Source organism: Maylandia zebra, linkage group LG16 (assembly GCF_041146795.1).
Source record: "Maylandia zebra isolate NMK-2024a linkage group LG16, Mzebra_GT3a, whole genome shotgun sequence".
Lineage (NCBI taxonomy): Eukaryota > Metazoa > Chordata > Actinopteri > Cichliformes > Cichlidae > Maylandia > Maylandia zebra.
The window spans coordinates 740,500-756,195 of NC_135182.1; the positions used below are offsets into that span (position 1 = coordinate 740,500).

Sequence of the window (15,696 nt, forward strand, 5' to 3'; positions counted from 1 at the left end):
TAGCACGGACACTAAGTCTTTTACTCCGTGATCAACCCTTGTCCCAGAAGGTCAGATTTGGTTTCCTCAGCCCTCTGTGAGCAATTTTTAAATCATTTTACAAGAAAAATTCTATCTCTTAAGCCTTCATTTTTACACCCCTCTGTGGTGAATCCTCTTCGTGCTCAAGTAGGAAGAGGTAGGAAGTAGGAAGTAGTTCATTCTCCACCCTCAAGAGATTATTGGACAGGTGAGAAGTTCGAAATCTGAACGTGACATTTCTCCCATTATTAAGGATGGTTTTGATGTAATTGGGCCTTATATTCTATCTTTGATGAGCCTATCATTAATGGTGGGCTGTGTCCCGATTGCCTTTAAACACACAACAGTGCAGCCTGTTCTAAAAAAAAGGCAGCCTTGACCAGAATGATCCTGCGAACTATAGACCAATCTCCAAACTCCCGTTCTTATCTAAAGTACTAGAGAAAATTGTGTTTTGTTGTGTGTCATGCTGTAGGCATTAAGGGTTCTGCCCTTAACCGGTTTAAATCCTATCTCTCGGATCTTTTTCTATCACAATGGGATGTTACTCATCCACCGTGGCCCCTCTTTGTTGTGGTTTGCCCCAGGGTTCTGTGCTGGGCCCTTTGTTGTTTTCTTTGTACATGCTACCTCTGGGCTCTATTTTTGATAAATATAAAACCTCCTCCTTGAATCTCTACCTTTTCGTGGTGGAGGGGTTTGTGTGTCCCAGGGATCCCAGGGGCTATGTTGTCTGGGGGCTTTTGGCCCCTGGTAGGGTCTCCCATGGCAAATTGGTCCTGGGTGAGGAACCAGACAAAGAGCGATTCAGAAGATCCTTATGAAAAGAATATCGAGGGAACAGTTTACCCTGCCCGGGATTGGGTTACTGGGGCCCCGCCCTGGAGCCAGTCCCGGGGAGGGTGCCCGAGGGCGAGCGTCTGGTGGCCGGGCCTTAGTCCATGGGGCCCGGCCGGGCACTAGTCCATGGGGCCCGGCCGGGCACAGCCCGAAGAGAAGACATGGGCCCATTCTCCCGCAGGCCCACCACCCGCAGGAGGCACCATAGGGGTCGGGTGCATTGTGTGCCGGGTGGCGGACAGGAGCGGAGGCCCTGGCGGACTGACCCCCGGCTGCCAAGACTGGCAATAGGGACATGGAACCTCCCCGGTGGGGAATTAGCTTGACTTAGTGCGTGAGGTTGAGAGGTACCGGCTAGATATAGTCGGGCTCACCTCTACGCATGGCTTGGGCTCTGGAACCAGTCTCCTGGAGAGGGGCTGGACTCTGTCTCAGTCTGGAGTTGCCCCTGGTGAGAGGCGGCGGGCTGGGGTGGGTATTCTAAAATCCCCTCGGCTTGCTGCCGGTACATTGGGGTTTTTCCCGGTGGATGAGAGGGTTTGTTCCCTGCGCCTTAGGGTCGGGGAACGGGTCCTGACTGTCATCTGCGCTTATGCGCCGAGTGGCAGTTCGGAGTTCACAGCCTTCTTAGAGTCCCTGGGGGGGGGGGGGGTGCTGGAAGGTGCTCCACCTGGAGACTCTGTTGTCCTGCTAGGAGACTTCAATGCTCACGTGGGTAACGGCAGCGAGACCTGGAGGGGCGTGATTGGTTCCCTGACCTGAACCCGAGCGGTGCTTTGTTATTGGACTTCTGTGCTAATCACAGTTTGGCCATAACGAACACCCTGTTCGAACATAAGAGTGTCCATAAGTCCACGTGGCACCAGGACGCTCTAGGCCGTAGGTCAATGATCGATTTTGTAATCATATCACCAGACCTGCGACCATATGTTCTGGACACTCGGGTAAAGAGAGGGGCTGAGCTGTCAACTGATCACCACCTGGTGGTGAGTTGGATCAGGTGGCGGGGGAGGATGCTGGACAGACCTGGTGCACCTAAACGCGTAGTGAGGGTGTGCTGGGAACGTCTAGCAGAGGCCCCAGTCCGCGAGATCTTCAACGCACACCTCCGGCAGAGCTTCAACAGCATTCTGAGGGAGACTGGGGACATTGAGTCCGAATGGACAATGTTCAGCGTCTCCATTGCCGAAGCTGCTGCATTGAGCTGCGGCCGTAAGGTGGTTGGTGCCTGCCGTGGTCGTAATCCCCAAACCAAATGGTGGACACCAGAGGTGAAGGGAGCCACCAGGCTGAAGAAGGAGTCCTATCGGGCTTGGTTAGCCTGTGGGACTCCGGAGGCAGCCGACAGGTATCGACAGGCCAAGCGGAATGCGGCTCGGGCAGTGGCTGAAGCAAAAACTCGGGTGTGGGAGGAGTTCGGAGAGGCCATGGAAAAAGACTTTCGGACTGCCTCGAAGAGATTCTGGCAAACCGTCAGGCGTCTCAGGAGGGGAAAGCGGTGCTCAATCTGCACTGTGTATAGTGCTGGCGGAGCGCTGCTGACGTCGACTAAGAAAATTGTCAGAAGGAAGGAATACTTCGAGGACCTCCTTAATCCCACTGACACATCTTCCGAGGAGGAAGCAGAGTCTGGGGATAAGGGGAATGACCCGCCAATTTCCGGGGGCGAGGTCACTGAGGCAGTTAAACAACTCCTTGGTGGCAGAGCCCCTGGTGTTGATGAGGTCCGCCCCGAGTTCCTGAAGGCTCTGGACGTTGTAGGGCTGTCCTGGTTGACACACCTCTGCAATGTTGCATGGAGATTAGGGGCAGTACCCGTGGACTGGCAGACCGGGGTGGTGGTATCCATCTCTAAGAAGGGGGACCGGAGGGTGTGTTGCAACTACAGGGGGATCACACTCCTCAGCCTCCCTGGGAAAGTCTATGCCAGGGTGCTGGAAAGGAGAGTTTGTCCGCTAGTCGAACCTCGGGTACAGGAGGAACAATGTTTTTCGTCCTGGTCGCGGATCACTGGACCAGCTCTTTATCCTCTCGAGGATACTTGAGGGTGCATGGGAGTTTGCCCAACCAGTCTACATGTTACGTCTCTTCGAGGGCAGGAGGGGATAACACAACAACTCCGGAAACTCGGTACAGGTGTTATGAAAAAGGTTTAATGGCAGCGCTCTCACAGATTAAATAACCCAGATTCAAACAACAAATGTGGGGGAGAAAGGGACAGTTAGGTTGTGCCAAAAAAAACACCAAAAAGACAAAACCAAAACTTAGCTGAGCTATTATCCTAGAAAAGCAAAAAGAAGAGGGAAAGACCCTAAACCTCAACTCAAAACAAGCTCAAAATTACATGGGTGGCACCAACCTACTTACCTAGTGTTTCTAACAAAAAGACTCTACGTGAGTAAGTGTATGGGGTCCCCAAACTTACCTAGTCCACTTTACTCCCACCACAATTATCAAACAAAAGAAAGACAGCAGCGAACCGTCACACATGTGCCAAACAATTCAAAGGAGGGAAGAGAGCTACGCCCAGCCACAGGTGAGTCTCTTTATCAAGGTGTGCACTCCTGGATTGTCCAATCAGGGTCTCGCTCCTCTAATTAGTTGGACATCCCCAGATTGACATCAGCCTGCAGTCTGCGACCTAAGGGAACGGCAAACAAAAGGAGAGGGAAAGAAAACATACAGCCTGCAGACACGTAACACCCCCACCCTTACAAGTCCAAAAAAAAAGTTTGGATCCTTCAAACACAAACAAAAACCCTAAACAGACTACAGGGCATGGGATAGTGCATCAGCCAGGACATTTTCTGTCCCTTTTTTATGGCAGATTTGAAGGTTATACTCTTGAATGATTAAAGACCACCTCATAAGCTGACGATTGTTATTGTACATCCTTGAAAGGAAAACGAGCGGATTGTGGTCTGTAAAGACTTTTATGGGTTCTACACTTAATCCAAGATAAACCTCAAAATGTTGCAGAGCCAACAGAACGGCAAGAGTTTCTTGTTCGATTGTTGAATACGTTCTCTGAGGAAGAGTGAACTTCTTTGAGAAGTAGCACACAGGGTGATCGAGTCCATCCTGATTTTCCTGTAGAAGGACAGCACCTACCCCAACAGCGCTAGCATCGACCTCCAACTTGAATGGTCGGCTGAAGTCTGGGGCGGAGAGAACAGGTGAACATGAAAGCAATCCTTTAAGATTCTCAAAGGCATGTTGGCATTCATCAGACCAGGAAAATGGAGCGGATGGACTGGTCAAGGCAGTCAACGGGGCAGCTACTGTTGAGAAGTTCTTACAGAACCGGCGATAATATCCAGCCATTCCAAGAAAACAACGTAGCTCCCTTCTTGTAGATAGAACTGGAAAGGTTGAAATGGCATGAATCTTTGCATCCACTGGGCATACCTTTCCTCCGCCAACTTGTTGGCCTAGATAGAGAATGGTGCTTTTACCAAACTCACACTTGGCAAGGTTCAAAGTCAGCGAGGCAGCTGAGAGGCATTCAAACACAGCTGACAAAGTAGCAAGATGCTCTGCCCATTCACTGGAATACACGACTATGTCGTCCAGATACACCCGGCAGTTTGGAACATCACCCAGTACTTTGTTCACTAGCCTCTGAAATGTAGCTGGCGCATTACATAACCCAAATGGCATGACTGTGTACTGGAGGAAACTGTCTGGAGTTACAAAAGCGGATATCTCTGACGCCCTTTTGGTTAAAGGAATCTGCCAGTAACCTTTCAACATATCCAGTTTAGTAATAAATGTGGCAGGTCCGATGTCATCGATGCAATCATCGATGAGGGGCAAGGGGTATGCGTCAGGAACTGTCACAGCATTCACTCTGCGGAAGTCCGTACAGAACCGTGGACTCCCATCAGCTTTAATGTCCAACAAACAAGGGGAACTCCAGGGGCTGCAACTGGGTATGGCAAGTCCATTCTTAATTAGATACTCTACTTCCTTTTTCATAGCCTCCCTTTTGATGGGATTGACTCTGTATGCATGCTGTTTAACCGGTGCAGGATTGGTAAGAACAATGTCATGGGATATCAAACTCGTCTGGGTAGGAATATCCCCAAACATACACCGGAACGACACAATCAGGTTCTGAATGTCTTCAGCCTGATCAAGTGACAGGTGAGACAAATAGTGGGGCAAGTCAGACAGAATCTCACCATTACTTAGTCTCGTACCCTGTGACGCATCTTTGCGCCAGATCGCATCCTCCTCACTGCTTTCATTGGCCATCTCTGAAGTTACGCATGCTACAGGAGAGCTAGATGTAACCTTGTGCGGAGTGAGGGGATCATCTTCATTCTGTCTCGTAAGATAATGTTTCATCATGTTAACATGGCATACTCTGGTCTTGCGACGACGATCAGGTGTTTGAACAACATAATTTGTCTCACTAAGTTTCTTTTCCACAACATATGGTCCCGAAAACTTTGTTCTCAGAGAAGAGCCCAGGATGGGGAGCAAAGCTAGAACCTGATCACCAGGTTTAAACTGACGAACAACTGCTCTCCGATCATAGTGTTTTTTCATCCTTATCATCCTTATCCTACATGTGTTTTGTGGACTTGGAGAAGGCATTCGACCGTGTCCCTTGGGGTGTCCTGTGGGAGGTGTTGCGGGAGTACGGGGTGTCTGGCCCATTGCTACGGGCCATTTGATCCCTATACAACCGTTGCAAGAGCTTGGTTTGCATTGCCGGCAATAAGTTGGACTCGTTCCCGGTGGGTGATGGGCTCCGCCAGGGCTGCCTTTTGTCTCCGGTTCTGTTCATAATTTTTATGGACAGGATTTCTAGGCGCAGCCAAGTGGCGGAGGGCTTTCGCTTTGGTGGCCTCAGAATCTCATCTCTGATTTTTGCAGATGATGTGGTTCTGTTGGCTTCATCGGGTGAGGGCCTCCAGCTCGCACTGGAGCGGTTCGCAGCCGAGTGTGAAGCAGCGGGAATGAGGATCAGCACCTCCAAATCTGAGGCCATGGTTCTCAGCCGGAAAAGGGTGGAGTGTCCACTCCGGGTCGGGGATGAGTTCCTGCCCCAAGTGGAGGAGTTGAAGTATCTCTGGGTCTTGTTCGCGAGTGATGGGAGAAGGAAGCCGGAGATCGACAGACGGATTGGGGCTGCAGCTGCAGTAATGCGGACGCTGCACCGGTCCGTCGTGGTGAAGAGAGAGCGTAAGGGAGTGTAAAAGCGAAGCTCTCAATTTACCGGTCGATCTACGTCCCTACCCTCACCTATGGCCACGAGCTGTGGGTAGAACGAGATCGCGGATACAAGCGGCAGAAATGAGCTTCCTCCGAAGAGTGGCTGGCCTCTCCCTTAGAGATAGGGTGAGAAGTTCGGCCATCCGGGAGGGGCTCAGAGTAGAGCCGCTGCTGCTCCACATCGAAAGGAGCCAGCTGAGGTGGTTCGGGCATCTGACAAGGATGCCCCCTGGGCGCCTCCTGGGTGAGGTAGTTCCAGGCATGTCCCACCGGGAGGAGGCCCCGGGGCAGACCCAGGACACGCTGGAGAGATTATATCTCTCGGCTAGCCTGGGAACGCCTTGGTGTTCCCGCGGATAAGCTGGAGGAGGTGGCTGGGGAGAGGGAGGTCTGGGCCTCTTTGCTTAGGCTGCTGCCCTCGCGACCCAGCCTCGGATAAGCGGATGAAGATGGATGGATGGATGGATAAAACCTCTTACCACTGTTATGCTGATGACATTAGAATTTTCTTTCAATTGATTCATGATTTGTCATCTTCATTGGAATGCTTGTTAGATTGCTGTTATTTTGAATGAAAACAAAACTGAGATTGTAGTGTTTGATAGGCATATCCCTCGGGACTAGTTAGCCATTCTATTTGTCCCCCTTGCTAGCTTCTTCTCTGACACTGTAAGCAATCTAGGTGTTTTCCTGGACAGTTCATTTAAGCTTGTTAAACAAGTGTCCTCAGTAGTCAAATCTGGCTTTTCAATTGCACAATCTCTAAAGCCAAACATTTTATACAGCACAATGACCTTGAAAAACGTATCCATGCTTTTGTGACTTCCAGATTAGAATACTGCAATTCCCTTTACTTTGGCCAATACGTCCATTTCCATAGACTTTAGCTTGCTCAAAATGCTGCAGCTCGTCTCCTAACTGGAACTGGAAAATTTGCTTCCATTACTCCAGTTCTTGTTGACTTTGGCTACCCATCAAATATCGTGTTGATTTTAAAATCTTGTTGCTTACTTTTAAAATTATAAATAACGTTGCGCCTAGCTATCTTGCTAACCTTCTTAGCTTGTATACTCCTCATCGAGCCTTAACCCTCTGGGGTCAACGGACGCGCTGGCGCGTCAAAATCACAAGACCAATTTAAGACGACACAGCTACAAGATGCAGCGACTCAGAGTCTCCATTTCAACCTGGATCAAAAGTGCGGAATTCAAACTATATACCAGTTCTTGAATTGTGTTGATGGGCCACGTAATACCAGAGTTATGATAAAAAAGATACACGCAGTGTTTCATTCTGAAGAAAACAGTTGTGTTTACAGCGGGAAGAACTGTAAAAACGGCGTTTTCTACGGACAGCGCTAGCAAACACTCTCCACTTATGGTTGAAAAAAGAAAAAGAAAAAACACCCTTTCCCTATTGGTGTTAAAGTTTACCTTGTCAGCCAATCAAAAACTGATATGGCAACATGTGGCACTTGGTTGTTTAGGGAGAAGGGGCAGTTTTAGGAGCGACACCTGCGACGGAAAGCGGGCAAGGGAAAGAAAGACAGAGTGAGTTTTCATATGTGAGACATTAGTGACGTTTAGCGTGTTTAGAGGCTGTAGTTAGTGTGTTGTGTAGTTATTGTGTGTCAGTTATACTGCTGAATGTCACATTTGCTCCAAAAAAGCCATCAGAGGTAGATTCCAGTGTAAACGCTGTCCCCACATGGAAAACTGGACTGACACACCTCCTGTTGTCAGACCTGCAGGGTTTAGGACTGTGCTGTTCTCCTCTGTATTATATTGGACACAACCTATTTTTTTGGACTGGCACAAATAATTTGTGTGCCTTCTTATTTGATGCAGCACACCTGATTGTTCAGTAAATAGTTTTAAATTGTTATATAAAAAACGCCCGAGGGCTTGGCTGCATTTTTACGTAAATAGTACCATATAACTTTGTTGTTTGCAAAACTTGTGTATAATTTTTAGAAATGTACAATTTCTATTTGCATTTCAAGTTATGAAAATGATTCGTTAAACATGTTTTTTGAATTTTTTTGTCTGGATTTAGATCAATTGTGCTAATATAGTATACCAAAATGAAAAAAATAACTCAAATTTCAGATATTTGAGGTTATGCTGAAAATAATGATACCAAACAAGGCAAGATAAGTGGTTTTTAAAGGTGTAATATAGAGGCAAAATCAAAAAGTAGTGAAAACGGCCAATTATACCCTGGACCCCAGAGGGTTAAGATCCTCTGGTCAATTACTCTTTGTCCAACCTAGGTCCCACCTGAAGACCAAGGGGGATTGTGCTGTTGTCTCAGCTGCACTGAACCTCTGGAATAGTCTTCCTGTTACTATTCGTGCCTCGGACTCTATTCAATCTTTCAAAACACGGTTGAAAACATACTTATTTAATTTATTTAATATCCCTCTAGCTAGTGCCCTTATTTCATCTATTTGAACCTTTTTACATTTTAACCTTCTTACTACATTTTGACTTTTTACTGCATTATTGCTGATTTTTCTAGATATGATTTTTATATTTATGAATTAACTCTATCTGTTACCCGTGGCCTGACATCTATTTTATTTAGCCTATACTCCTGGTTTAATTAGTGCTTCCCATCTGTTAGTATTAGTAGCTGTCGCGGTTCTGGGTCGGTTCGACTCAGCATTTTGGAGTTGTTATGTTTTGGCTTTGAATAATGGATTATTCCTGTATACTGGTGGTGGTGGTGATGATTATGATGATGATAGATTATTATTAGAGTTCCATGTTTCTGTTTATGTGTGTTTCAGGATTTTTGTCTCATGTTTAGCATTTAGGTTCCAAGTGTTATATTCAGTCTGTCTCTCAGTTTCAAGGCTGCGTCTTTGTGTAGTGAGGTCTTGTTTCCTGTTGTCTGCGTCTCTTGTGAATGTGTTCAATTTTACCTCTTGTCTCGTCTCGTTAATTGCTCCCAGCTGTGTCCACCACCTGTGTGTAATCTCCCTGTGTTTCTCTGTGTGTATTTAAGTCGTGTCTTCTGTTATTGTAGTTGCTGGTCTGTCTGTGTGTTCACCATGTCTCACCCGTGTGTTCTCCCTGCTGTCCATCGTCATTCTCCTCTACTCGTTCTCATTCTCGTTCAGGTTCATGCTCTGTGGTTTAGTTGTGTCCAGTATAGTTTAGTTTGTCTTTGTTTGCCATTTTTTCCCTGTGATGTGTATTAAATAAACCACCGTCACACCTTTACAAGTGCCTGCAATTGGATCCTCCTTTATCATCTCCACACGGCTCACTCCACTCGCCGTGACAGTAGTAGTGTTTGCTTTTTGTACTTTGTTAATGTTTTATAACAATGTCTTGTTGGATTATTGTGAAACACTTGGGTATGCCTTTGGTTTTAAATGTGCTATATAAATAAAATTGTATTGTATAAAAGTAACTTTTATGTTAACAACAAAAAAGCATCTGATGTCCCAGGACCAAAAGCTCAGTACCAAAGATTGGACCAGAATTAAATTCAAAATCCTGCTCCTCACATACAAGGTGTTAAATAATCAGGCCCGATCTTATCTTAATGACCTTGTAGTACCATATCACCCTATTAGAGCACTTCGCTCTCGCTCTGCAGGCCTACTTGTTGTTCCTAGAGTATTTAAAAGTAGAATGGGAGGGAGAGCCTTCAGTTTTCAGGCCCCTCTTGTCACGGACCGCCGGGGCAGACCGTGTGGAGTGAGTGGAGGACCCAAGAGCAAACAGAGGTGAGGACACAAAACCGGACTTAACAGAAGGCGAGCCTTTATTTAGGGCCGAAAACTTAAGGAACAAGGCAGCAAAGCAACTGAGGGAAAACCTGAACATAGACTGGGAAAACTATGGCTAAACAAAGTACAAACTAGGACTAGTTAAGGCTGGGGAACTATGACAAGGGGTAGGGGAGATAACACAGACGACGCGACGCAGACTACATGAAACACAGAGACTAAATACACATGAGGGATGATCAGGGGAAGTGGCCACACATGGGATCACAGCTGACACACATGAACCTAACGACAGGACAGGAGGAGTGAGCTGAATACACAGACAATGAATACAGACTTACAAAGTAAAACAGGAAACATGGAAATTAGACACGACAAGAACTAAACATAACCACGCAGACAGGACTCATGACCCAGGGAAACTTAGTACAGGGGAGATGACATAGCTGACAGCATGAACTTGACAGTACAAGACACACAGACATAAACACACGAAGGGCAAGGGAGACTTAATGCAAGGGTAATATATACAAATGGCTGGACTACCTTAAAGAACCTAAACAAACAATAAACATCAAAATAGGCTAAACATAACACACTGGGTCACACGACCCAGGACCATGACACCTCTTCTGTGGAACCAGCTTCCAGTTTGGATTCAGGAGACAGACACTATCTCTACTTTCAAGATTAGCCTTCAAACTTTCCTTTTTGCTAAAGCATATAGTTAGGGCTGGACCAGGTGACCCTGAATCCTCCCTTAGTTATGCTGCAATAGATGTAGGCTGCCGGGGATTCCCATGATGCATTGAGTAGTTCTTCTTTTCTCACTTTGTGTTAACAGACCTCTCTGCACTGAATCACACTTATCATTAACCTCTGTCTCTCTTCCACAGCATGTCTTTATCCTGTCTTCCTTCTCTCACCAATATAAAGCACCTTAAGGTGATTGCTGCTGTGAGTTTGCGATATGTAAATAAAATAAAATTGAACTGACTCAAGTGCAGGAACCCAAAGCAGTGACAGCGAAATGTTTTACATTGTTTATTTGTTAAACTCAAAACTTCAAAGTGTGACAGGGACAAAGGCAACAAAACACAGAACATGACGTTGCAAGGCCTTTACAGGCTAGGTAGACATGGATTTAAAAGGGGGAATTGGGCCAGAGATGCAGACTGGACCGTGGCAGTTAAGCAGTCACACTGAGGAGAGAGGACAGCGGAGTTAGCTAGGTAGTGAATAGAATAGAACAGAATAGAATAACTTTTATTGTCACTGTTACAAGAACAATGAAAGGCTATTTGGCATTTCTCCATGTGTGTGAAGTACACAATAGCTTAAGTATTTACACAATAACAAACAAATTTACATTTACTGAAGAAAGATATGTACAAGTTATACATACACCTGCAAACATACGGATACACCCATACAAACATACACACACATACATACATACATATATGTATATATACACATGTATGTCTGTGTACATACATACACACATATTTCCACATAAACACTTACATATATATACATACACATACATGCCATCTGAGGAGCAGGTGCATTGAGAGGTGCAGTGTGATCAGTGATATTGCACATTGAGTGGGGGGAGGGGGGGCTGTTGCAACTATACTAAATAAGGTTATAATAAATACAGTTTAAAGAGGTAGGAATGTTGGTTGCATTGAAGTATAAATAGAAATCCGATTCATAAATAAGGTGTAATGTCCATGAGTGTTGGCAGTGCAGTTATCCTCCAATCAGGGTGGAGGTAGGGGATGTTTGACAGCCTGTGGGTAAAAACTTCTGTTGAGTCTGTTTGTCTTCAACCTGATGGACCTGTAGCGTTTACCAGAGGGAAGGGGGGGAAAAGTGAGTGTCCAGGGTGCGAGGGGTCTTTGATGATGATACTGGCTTTCTGCTGAAGTCTGCCAGTATAGATGTCTCTGAGGGGGGTTGGTGAAGTGCAGATTGCCCGCTCCGCTGCCCTCACCACCCACTGCAGTTTCCTCTCATCCTCCACTGCGCACTTAGGAGCCTGATAGAAAATTCCAGCCGCACACCCTGACTAATTATCATGAAGGTCCTCCAAAGTAGCTGTGATCTGACATTCAGTGACACGTGACCATTGGGATCCATGTGGTGTCTAGCACCAGGATATTGATAGCAGATCTATCCTGTTCTATTTGCTGAAGTGTGGTGCTTTTCTGAGGAATGTTCCAGCTTAAGACCTTGGGCTCTTTTTGTGTTTCTCAAGGTTTTCCTGGACAGGTAAGGTTTATGAATCAATTAAAATGCCATTTTTGATCCAGTTTAAAAATAAGCAGTTCCATGTTATGCAATCACGACATCCAAAAATGAATGAGGTCAGATGGGAAAAATAGGAGGACGGACATTAGTGTGATGCACAGGAGAAAAAAGGGGCTCGGTCACGAAGCTGTTTGTGCTCAAGAGCCTCACTTGTCTTGGTTTTCTTGTACTTTATATTATTAACATCACATTTTGACTTATTCGCAGAGGGAAAAAATATCAGAGAATGTGTTGCGTCAGAAGGCAAATGTGGGAGGAAGGGTGGTGATACAAAAAAGGGGCTCAGTCACAAAGCTGTTTGTGCTGAACAGCTGTCTTTCTCTAATAATGGAAGAAACTGAACTCTGCTTTCCACAACTCCTCAACTCCTCTTGTGTGCGGCAAAAGCGCCCACAAATTGAGGCTGTGTGTATTTACACCCTGCTATCATCTATCTCTCTGCTTACTGCAGTACTGAACCTACTTGTCATCATCTCCATCGCTCACTTCAAGTACTGACCTATTTAAATTAGAGACTTTTTTTTAGTGTTAAAAAATCATTTTTGCTTGTGAAGTTTCTTTTTATATGATGCTTTTGTCTTTTCCTCATAGTTCTAATGTTTTAACTGTTATACTAGCGATGCTATTACCAATGTAATGCTTTATTTTAATCCAGGCAGCTGCACACCCCAACCAACCTCCTCCTCCTCTCTCTGGCCGTCTCAGATTTCTTCGTGGGCCTCATCATGGCTTTTGAGATTAGCCTCCTAGATGGCTGCTGGTTTCTTGGTGACCACATGTGTGCTCTGTATAGCAGTTTAGATTACATTGTTACTTCTGCTTCAGTAGGAACTATGGTACTCATATCAGCTGACCGCTATGTAGCCATTTGCGACCCTCTGCATTATCCCACCAAAATTACTATAAAAAGAGTCTCAGTCTCTATTTGTACTTGCTGGGCTTGTTCAATTCTGTATAACAGTCTTATCATGAAGGATAATTTCAAGCAGCCAGGGAGGTATAATTCTTGTTCTGGTGATTGTGTAGTTGTCATTGATTACTTTGTGGGAATTTTTGACTTTGTTTTGACCTTTGTCGGCCCTGTGATTGTCATCATAGTTCTGTATCTAAGAGTATTTGTGGTGGCTGTGTCTCAGGCTCGGGCAATGCGCTCTCATATCACTGCTCTCAGACTCCAGGGGTCAGAGACGGTGCATGCTAAGAAATCTGAGCTGAAAGCTGCCAGGACTCTCGGTGTACTTGTTATTGCCTTTCTGATATGTCTTTTCCCATTTTTCTGTTCCTCAATGGTAGGCCAGAATAGTTTCTTTGATATTAGATCTGTACCTTTTGAGCTCTTGCTGTTCTATTTTAACTCTTGTCTGAACCCATTAATCTACACTTTTTGCTACCCCTGGTTTCTGAAATCTATCAAGCTCATTGTGACATTTAAGATATTTAGGCATGGCTCCAGTGAGGCCAGTATACTATAGGGAAAAGTGATGTTATCACTGACACGGTGAAAAAAGATAAATTATGATTAATTTACACTAAGTACAATTCCAGAAGTCTGATAAAATGGATTTGTTTACATTGTTTCCATTATTAATGTACTAGTCCTCTGGTCCACAATGACAAAATTCTGTGTTTTGTCCATAATTTAAATGATTGTAAATCCATCAAAATTAAATTGGAATGCACAAACAATTTCTGAGAATTGTACATGGTACTCTAATTTATCTGCAGCCTACAGATGAGACAAAAAATGTTGGTCTTAGTAAATAAATACATATATGAATAGTCATTCTTATTCTACCAGTGAAATTCACACATTTAGTAAGTAAGTAAGTAAAATTTTATTTATATAGCACATTTCTAGATAGAAATCACAAAGTGCTTTACAAGATATAATAGATTATAAAAACAAACAAACAAACAAGATACAAACAAAGTTAGCAAAAAGCAGTTTTAAAAAGATGTGTTTTTAGCTGTTTTTTAAAAGTAATCAATGAATCAGCGGATCGTAAGTCCTGAGGAAGGGAATTCCACAGTCTGGCGGCCACAGTAGCGAAAGCTCTATCACCCCTAGTTTTCAGTCTCGTATACTGAGTGACAAGTAGGCCCTGACTACTCGACCTCAGAGACCTACTAGGGGCATAGGGCTGTAAAAGTTCAATAATATATGGTGGTGCTTGTTGTTGAAGAGCCTTAAAAGTTAAAACCAAAATCTTAAAATGGACTCTAGATTCGACAGGAAGCCAATGTAACTGCTTAAGCAACGGTGTTATATGTGAAAATTTAGAAGCTTTCGTCAAAAGTCTTGCTGCAGCATTCTGAACGATCTGCAGACGCTCCAAGGAACCTTTGTTTAAACAAGTAAACAGGGAATTGCAATAGTCCAGTCGTGATGAGATAAAAGCATGAATAACAATCTCCAGTTCGGTATAGGATATTATAGAGCTCAATTTAGAAATATTTCTTAAATGATAAAAGCAGGACCGAACAAGAGATTTAACATGACTATCTAGCGTAAGAGCAGGATCAAGGATAATCCCTAAGTTCCTGACAGATGGTTTTACAAACGCTGAAAGAGGACCAAGAGCATTTATTATACTAGGTATATGTCTATCTGGGGCACATAAGAGGACTTCGGTTTTATTTTCATTTAGTTGGAGGAAGTTTTCAGCCATCTAGCCTTTAATGGTTTCCAAGCACACATTTAAAAGCCGCAGCTTAGAAGCCTCTTCCAGTTTAAAAGATATATAGAGTTGGATATCGTCCGCATAACAATGGTAACAAATATCCTCAAAAGGGCTCAAAATGTGCTGGAGAGGGAGTAAATAAACTAGAAACAGTAATGGCCCCAGCACAGAGCCTTGTGGCACACCAAAAGACAGAGACGCAGAAGATGATCTATACTTAGAAACTGCCACAGAGGAAAATCGGTCAGAGAGATACGAGGAGAACCATTTCAATGCAGTCCCAGAGACACCGACCCAGTATTTCAGCCTGTTAAGTAAAATATAGTGGTCAACAGTATCAAAGGCCGCCGTAAGATCCAACATTAAGAGAACAGAACATTTACCTCCATCGCTTTGTAACAAAATGTCATTAGAAACTCTAAGAAGGGCTGTTTCAGTGGAATGAACTTTACGAAAGCCAGACTGAAATTTGTCGAAAATACTATATTTATCTAAAACTGCTGTAAGCTGCTTAGCCACGATCTTCTCTAGAATCTTAGCAATTAACGGAATTTTTGAGATTGGTCTATAATTGCTAGTGAGAGATGGGTCCAGCATAGGCTTTTTTAACAAGGGATGTATAACAGCAGTTTTAAAATAGGCAGGGACTATGCCCGAGGCCAAGGAGGTATTAATTATAGTAAGAATACAGGGACCAGTAGAGTAAAAGACATTTTTGAATAATGATGCAGGTAAGAAATCAAGAGAGCAAGAGGATAATTTTGTTGCACTAACTATTTTTCCCAGCTCTGGTAGTGAAACAGGTGAAAAACCTTCTAAAACAACAGGCCGAGCTGGAGTGGGAACTGACAGCGCAGACGCTGAAAAAGACAA

The 15,696-nt window shown here is 44.7% G+C and overlaps 1 protein-coding gene across 1 annotated transcript; it reads left to right on the forward strand.

The window, feature by feature from the left end:
• The first annotated feature begins 12,469 nt into the window (after positions 1–12,469).
• LOC101472818 (trace amine-associated receptor 13c-like) lies at positions 12,470–13,614 on the forward strand. Its single transcript, XM_023155376.3, has 2 exons — positions 12,470–12,633; positions 12,798–13,614. The coding sequence occupies exons 1-2, from the start codon at positions 12,470–12,472 to the stop codon at positions 13,612–13,614; spliced, it is 981 nt and encodes a 326-aa protein (XP_023011144.3).
• Positions 13,615–15,696: the final 2,082 nt, after the last annotated feature.

Bases quoted from the DNA above. Each gene is read 5' to 3' on its own strand.
- LOC101472818 (XM_023155376.3), top strand. From the start codon at position 12,470: ATGGAAGAAACTGAACTCTGCTTTCCACAACTCCTCAACTCCTCTTGT. The intron at 12,634-12,797 runs GTACTGACCTAT...ATTTTAATCCAG, and splicing joins ATCTCCATCGCTCACTTCAA to GCAGCTGCACACCCCAACCA.